This window comes from Cheilinus undulatus, linkage group 11 (genome assembly GCF_018320785.1).
Source record: "Cheilinus undulatus linkage group 11, ASM1832078v1, whole genome shotgun sequence".
Taxonomy (NCBI): Eukaryota; Metazoa; Chordata; class Actinopteri; order Labriformes; family Labridae; genus Cheilinus; species Cheilinus undulatus.
In genome coordinates this window covers 5,513,877-5,521,663 of record NC_054875.1, presented here as the reverse complement: position 1 = coordinate 5,521,663, position 7,787 = coordinate 5,513,877, and the positions used below count along the sequence as shown (strand labels likewise).

Below are 7,787 nucleotides of genomic sequence, written 5' to 3'. Positions count from 1 at the left end.
CCTGCCCTCAGCCCCAAGCACAAGTATGCAGGCTCCCATGTAAACCTACTCTTACCCCTGGAGTTGGGTCCATGCTAAGACAGTATGTCAGGCCCAGCACCAGTTCTTTGGTAAGGGAAAAAAAGAACTGGTGTTAGATTTAGCACTGGCTCCGAACCAGCCCTGGAACTGGTTTGGTGGAAAGGGGTATTTGCATGGTTGTGTTTGCACAGCGCTCCAGTTCCTTTTGTCATTTTTTACATTGTTGCACATTTAACAAATGAAACCGTGAACACGTATTGGAAAGCTGTTTCTGCGTCCTCGCAGTACGTCTGTCCTTAATACAAAATAAAATAGCATTCGACAACCCTCACTTTCCAATGTCCTGCACATGACTGCAAAGTCCCAAAGCCAGTGCATAGGATATAACCTAGCACAAATGTAAGGGCATTTGTGTTTGGTAGATTATTTCTTTGTTGTTACAGTGACAAATCTTATATCACTGAAAGCCTTTTTATTTCCTTTTTAAATGGTGCCACATTTGTAAGGAACATGCATTTGTGGGATGAGCAGCAGAGCTGAGTATGTGGGTTGTGCTCATGAAAAATTTGCCAAATCCAGCTTGCTTATGAAAAAAACATGATCAGTTTCATATTTCATACCAGCATCGATACTATGAGATTCTTTTACTCCACATTAAGATGCACATTCTTCTAAAGCAGTGTTACTCAGTGTTACTGGGAGGAAAGTGTCAAAAATAGGTGAGAAGTGACAAAAATTTAGTAAAGGGTGGTATAAACGGCCAAAAAGGTGCAATAAAAGTTCAATATATGGTAAAAAAAAAAAAAAAAAAAGTGAAAAGTGACTAAAATGGGCAAAAAGCAGCAATGAGTGGCAAGAAAAGGATAAAAGTGGCATTTTATGGCAAAAGGCATCTCAAATGGGTAAAAAATGGCAAGAAAGGGGGAAAAATAGCAATAAGCAGGATAAAAGATAAAACCTGGTAAAAAAAAGGGGGGGGGGGGGCAAAAACAGGATAAAAGTTGCAAAAAGAAGTGGCAAAATTGAGCTTAAAGGAGTAAAAATTGATTAAATGTGGCATAAAATTGAAAAAAGGGAAAAACATGCAAATAAAGGCAATGGAAATACAGACAAAAAAATAAGGGTGACAATAAAAGCCAACTGTATAAGATTAGGAAACAAACTGATGAATGTAACTTGCACATTTTCTGGGGGAATAATATTTCAAATTTAGACATAAAAGAGCCACATGTGGCTCAAGAGCCATGCGATGAGTATCACTGTTCTTTAGTATGAAAAGTATGACCATCATTATTAAAAGCTGAAATAAATATTTCCTTTTTTAAACAGCTTTTTTAAATAACCTTCATAACCAGACATAAGTCAACTAAGTGAATGACACAGATGCAGTGACACATTTGAAAGAGCAGGTTATCTTTACATTCATTAGTATCTTTGTAAATGTGACAGTTAACCAGAATAAAAACATTTTGATCAATCGTCCAGCCCCGCTGATTAAGACACACTGATGTGCTGGTACGACACAACCTTAGCTGTGGTCTACTTCTCACAGTTTCACTGTTTACACACAGATCACAGACAGTAAGATAGAGTGACAAACTGTGATTCAAATACCAATGTTTCATCATCGTCTAGTGTAAAAAGTACTGTGTAACAGTGTCACAATAAAAGCTTTTAGCAAAATCGATTAACACTGAACAACCTCAAATTAAAGACTGATTACTGACAGGACAGGCTGGTAAACCCTCATACTTCAGTGTTTTTGAGGTTTCTTTTAAAGTAGATCATACTAGTAGCAGTAGTGTGACTTCATGAGCACATTTACACATTTGTATGCTGTTATATTGTGTTGAGACGTTGCTCATTTACATATTCAGAACTAGAAGCACAGACAGAGAGATAGCCACTGTGCTTTAGACTAGACTATCTACCCACAATTCTTTGATTTTTGCTGTGATATATATTTTTTTACTTGTAAAAATTAAACTCTTTTCTGTCCATGTGAAGTAAAGAAATGGATTATTGGGAGAAGAGAATGCTTGAACATGACTTTGATTGTAAAATGAAAAAGAATTTCCTGTGACGATACATTGCCTAAAGAAGCCAATGCAAAGACAGTTAAAAGTTGAAGTTCTGTTTCAACCAGTGAAAGACTTTGTTGAATGTAATGATGAGGTTTCATGGTTCTGAAACAAACATTAAGGCTTTGACAACCCTTCATTAAAGGGACTGACAAGCCTGATTTATACTTATGTGTCAAATCTACGCCATTAGGTTCACTGAACCCTGAACGGACACCTTTTAAAAAAAACGTATTCATTCATAAAAAGTATGTAGATGGCAAGCTCTGTGACTGGACCACTGGGTAGCATCAGCCAGTCTCTCTCTCAGTCCACAGCCATATTAGTGTAGGATAAAGTAAACGACTGCAAACAGCAAGACTATTAGTCATGCTTAACAAGTGCAACAATACTCCTGTCCTCTGATATCTACTTTCTTTTCTGTTGCATCAATCAACTGCTGCTAGATATCTATCAGCTTCAACGCCAAAAAAAAATATATACTCAGTTTCAGTTTCCTGTACACAGAGTGTGACAGGACCAGAAACTGGTGATACAACTAGCAAAGAAATCTCACAGCTGACTCATGGTCAGTCAGAGTATTGTGGAGCTACATAGGCTCACTTAAACACAGGTGCTCTACATAGACAAAAGTACTAGGCCACACCTGTTATTCACTGAATTCAGGTGCTTTAATCAGACCCTTCAGGTGTATAAAATCAAGCACCTAGCCATGCAGTCTCCGTTTTCAAATATTTCTGGTACAAAATAGGTTGTTCTGAAGAGCTCAGTGACTTTAAGCATGGTACTATGATGCTGCCTTTGCAATGAAATGGCTCGTGAATATTCATCATTTTTGGATATTCCACTGTCAACTGTAAAAGGTCGTTTCCACCAAGTGGTCCAGGTCAGTTTGGTGTGGAAAAGCACGCATTTGTTTGTGTTTCCATAGATGAAAAGTTGGAAAGGGTCCCAAAAAACCAGCCCTTACCGTCCTACTTTTCGGCACCCTTCTGTAGCTGCTCAACTCCGGGCTGCAAAACACGGAAGTCTCTGTAAGGAGCGGTGGAAAAGGGAGAAAAACGGACTAATATCGGGGATATCTGTTTCTTAGTCTGTGGATATTGATATCTGGCCACAAATCAAGTTTCCTGATGTTTATCTCGATCTGATTTTAAGAACACAAAGCAGAGCCTGAAGGCACACATCAGCCTGGTCTATCCAAGATGGATGTGAAACTAAATTAATGCTGAAGTTTTGTGAATACGAAGCCAAATACTTTTGCCCATATAGTGTATGTATAGGCCACTGCAGTGTAGATTCTAGGCAGAAGTATAAATCAGGCCTTAAGTATCACATAGTGATGTAATACTGTAAATCATCAGCAGCACAGTTAAAATCATAAACCTGGGATGATGGTAAATGAAGACAAAAGTATCTGTCCTCTACTTTCACTTCATTAAAACCTGCTCTCTACATTGATTGGCAGCACAAACTCCAAAACACAGAAAATACTGACACGTATTTCTCTCAGCTTTGTGATTTATACAGAAACAGGTGAGGGGTGTAGACACAGTAGCTCAATATCACAGTGCTTTTTGGCAAATTTGAACTGTTTGACCTTTGAATAATTTTGCAAATGATCTGATTGATCATTATTATGATGCACTGTTTTCAAGTGCTTGGTTGAATACACTGTATATGCTTTCTGTATTGGAAACGTAAAGCAACATATCATCTGCATATTGGAAATTCTGGAAAGTTGCCTTTTTAGGCTAGACCAAGCAGATCAAGTTAAGAGTTGTGTAGATGTTCACCGGACAAAAATACACCCTACTCTGCTGTGTTTTGGTGACATTCAGAATATAGTGAGTTTGGTAGAAGAAACACCTGTCACAAGGATTATTGTGCATTTTTAAGCCTTACCAAAGAATATGTTCAAAAACACAGTCTTAAATTTATCTTAAAGAAAGAGATTGATGTTTAAGAAAATATGGAGATTCATTCAGATTCTTGTAAAGTTTGATAACAAGAATTATACCAGCATTGATGTTTGACAACATGTAGCTAAATTAGCTTATCAAACAGACTTCAAACAAGGTGAAACTGGTACCATAGTGGTCTGTTGAGATAAGCTGGCTTGTCAAAAAATGCTACCATGGTGTAAAATGACAGCAGAGGCTGTCTTTATCCCCCTATTAAAAATTCCTTGGAGAAAAAAATTAACTTTATATTTATTAATCAATCACTCCAAGTGCATTTTAAGAGCACAGGTAGAAAGTTTTGGCACTCTAATATTGAACATTTAGGGGGCGCGCATTTCTATGGACAAATAGCTCCCTGGAAATTAAGCCTCCCAGTACAAATCCCTTTGAAACATGCAACCGTTACCATTTAAGAGACAGTATATCTCAAAACAGCCTCTTATAATGCTCTCTGTGCTGCACTTAGCAGCCATATGGTAGCATATCTAAACAGATAGCAATAGTCAATAGAACACTGGCACTGTCAGATTTTGTGAAAAGTCTGCTAACAAGTACAGTCCAAGTATTCAGACATATATTTTTTGTTCAAAAATTAGTCGCATGTTTTTTCACTTCTTTTGTAAGATGTGAAATATGTTATGTATACATAGATAATTGTAAATATTTTTGTTATTTGTGCTAAGCTTGTGCAGGCTGGCTACACACCACACAATCGCAACCCTGACTTTAGGCCGAATTTGCTAATTGAGGGGAAGTATCCCGATTCATCGTAGATGATTATTTGTTCAAATAATCCTGAAGTATGTGGTGTCAAGTTGGTTTTACTGTAGGACTGGGCAATTAATTAAAAAATAGATTAAATCACAATATGGCCTGGTGCAATTTTGAAATTTCTGTGAGATCTCCTTATTGTGGAATCTCCACTAGATGTGGTTTAACGGTCCTGGTGAGTGATTTATGTGTGCATTCAGAGGGTTATCACATGAAACATCATTTAAATGTCCATGTCCTCCTGTCCATGGTCTTCCATGTTTTAAAATCATTCAAGACTTTGAGATTGTGTAGTGTGTGGCCAGCCTCAGTCTTCACTGAGCTTCACAAGGAATCTGTGCAATTATTTAGACCAACCTTTCCACATGTGTTCACCAGTAGGTGTCAGCACTGTTGCCATTCTTGATGCAAATATTTTTAAAGTCTTTAGCCTTCTGGTGGATACCCTGTCTCCCTAGATGCCCCTTAGTACCAGTAAAGTAATTTTAATGCCTTATTTGATTCAAAGTCTCCTCATACTGCGAGGAAAGCGTAAACATTGGTTAATAGTCTTTCTCATCCATATCTTACTGTACCTACTCTACAGCCAGTCCAAAGTACTGATCCATTTGTGTCTGTTACAGTACCTTCAAAACAAATTTGCAGAAAATGTCATAAAATAAACACAAAATATAACATGTATGAATCTGGAGAAAAGTGAGGATTCAAGTCTATTCATGAGATGATGAAACATTCCCCTGTTAGTTACAGGTACGTTACCTGATTCTTAGAAACAGTAAATATATCCCATTCGTTTAAATCTAAATAAATTATAATAATCCCAAACTCAAATACTGAACATAAAAAATTCCAGTTACCCTTTAACATGACAACTTGCTGTGTTACTGCATAGAACAGCCCAACCACAAATGGACTGCTTTAAGTATTTTCTATCCACGTGTTAAAGCAAAAGTCCAAAAGTAAGAGCAATCATTCAGTGGTTCTGCTATGATGTTAATTTGCTACATATTCCTCTGATGAGACCAAAGAGAGTTGAGCTCTGAGCCAGCAAACTCATAAAAAGAGCCGAAAAAGTCAAAGGCAGAGAGAGAAAGAGGAATGATATCAAAATAGAATTCAATATACTGCAGCGGATGCTCTGATTGGCTAAAAACTAACACCTCTTTATGTTTAAAAGTCTCTGTCCTCAAAAAAAGAAGATTAGCTGGATGGTTTCAGGCAGAAACTCCTCCACACAGATGGATATATGTAGATGGTCAGGTGTCACCTGTGCTGTCGCTCCATAAACAGCACAGAAAATGCTTTATCGTCCAATAAAGCATCTCCAGGCATATGTGATAAAACCGTTGGCAAAGAAATCAGTAGTGAAGGGGTGAGAGTTCAGAGACCCAGACTCTGAACCAATGAGACGCAGCGGAAGCAGAGGGCGAGGAAGCCGGTGCCCAGCAGGTCCCCCAGGGCGGTCAGGTAGGGGATGGAGAAGTTATCGGGGTCCAGACTCCGTCTCCACATCACACGGATGATGAGGTCGGCAACGTACAGTAGGATGGACACCTAGAGGGAGAAGTCCAATGTTATTTATCCAAAGAGAGCCAACTTAAAAAATAATTACTGGAAGATCATAACAATTTTATATACATTCCTTGCTCAGATTCTCTGTCCTGATGCAACCTGTGAAGTGTAAAAACAATGCTACTACAACAACAAAAAAAATCTCCAGCACCCCTGTAATAAATGCCCTTGTGTTTTTTCCCCTTTTTAGACACAAAGCATTTTTTAAATGAAACTGAATGTAGAAGCGTGCACTCTGCTTAATGTGCTTGCACATGCTTGCCAGTGAGTGCTTAGTCTGACCTGCTTCTTGTATAATGTGGTAATACTGCATACTAAAACCTACACAATCCTACTGGCCACCCACTTGCCAAAGGTAACCGTCACCTAAAGCAAAGGTTATCAGCTAGTGTAGCCTTTTGACCTACTCCAAATTCCGCAACAGAAGGTTTTGTGTTACAGCTAACAACCACATGTCGTCATTTTTACCCGTTAAGTACGGTGTGCCCAAGGGGTCAACTTTGGGACCAATTTTGTTTTCCCTGGGGCAAATAATACAAAGACACTGTGTTTTATTTCATTTTTATGCTGACAACACTCGGCTGTACCTGCCTGTCAAAGCCACTGACCCAGGGAATTCAGGGCTTTAAATGACTGTATTGCTGATGTTGAAAAGTAGATGTGAGAGAATTTCCTGCAGTTCAACACCCCAAAAACTGAGGACCTGGTAATTGGGTCCTAACAGATGGCAAAACAAATTCTGCCATCTGCTAGGCCATTAATGGACTACATTATGCAAGGAATCTTGGCATCTGGTTTAACAATAGGGCTGAACGATTTGCAAAAATAATTGAATTGCAATTTTTTTCCTGATATTGCAATTACAATTTAATATGTGATTATTATTAGGATCCTCAACTTAAGCAGTGTTTAATTTAAGTTTAGTTTTTATTAGTTTTGACTGCTGGTTTGTTAGTTTAGTTTAGTTTCTATTTTGCAAAAATGCTTTGTTTTAGTTTAGTTTTTATTAGTTTTAGTGTCAGTTTTATTGTTTAGTCGATCAGATCAGGCAATTTTACACTCCCCAGACTTGGGTGTAGGTGCCAGTCAATTTGGTTGTGTCAAAGACTTAAACTAAGGATATTTTGTGTCCATTTTCATTTTATTTTAGTTAGTTTTGTAAGCACACTATACAGTTTTAGATGGTTTTCGTTTTTTTGGTAAAGCTTAGTTTTTATTTAGTTACAGTTAAATAAAATGATTTTTTGAATTTTAGTTAAAGTTATTTAGTTAGTTTTAGTTAACTTTAACAACCTTGGCTATGACTTCCGTGAACTAATGTTAAGCTTCATCAATATTGGATAGAATGAACAATTTATTTTGCTCTTATTGCAAATTT

General features: G+C 37.6%; 1 protein-coding gene across 2 annotated transcripts in view; it reads right to left on the bottom strand.

The window, feature by feature from the left end:
* Positions 1 to 1,154: 1,154 nt before the first annotated feature.
* The window catches only part of LOC121518042 (solute carrier family 41 member 1-like), a 57,707-nt gene continuing 51,074 nt past the window's right edge, over positions 1,155 to 7,787 (bottom strand). For both annotated transcript variants that reach the window (XM_041800224.1, XM_041800226.1), the window contains exon 11: positions 1,155 to 6,391. In XM_041800224.1, the coding sequence (XP_041656158.1) occupies positions 6,218 to 6,391 (174 nt within the window). In that variant the 3' untranslated portion in view covers positions 1,155 to 6,217. The remainder of the gene's footprint in view (positions 6,392 to 7,787) is intronic.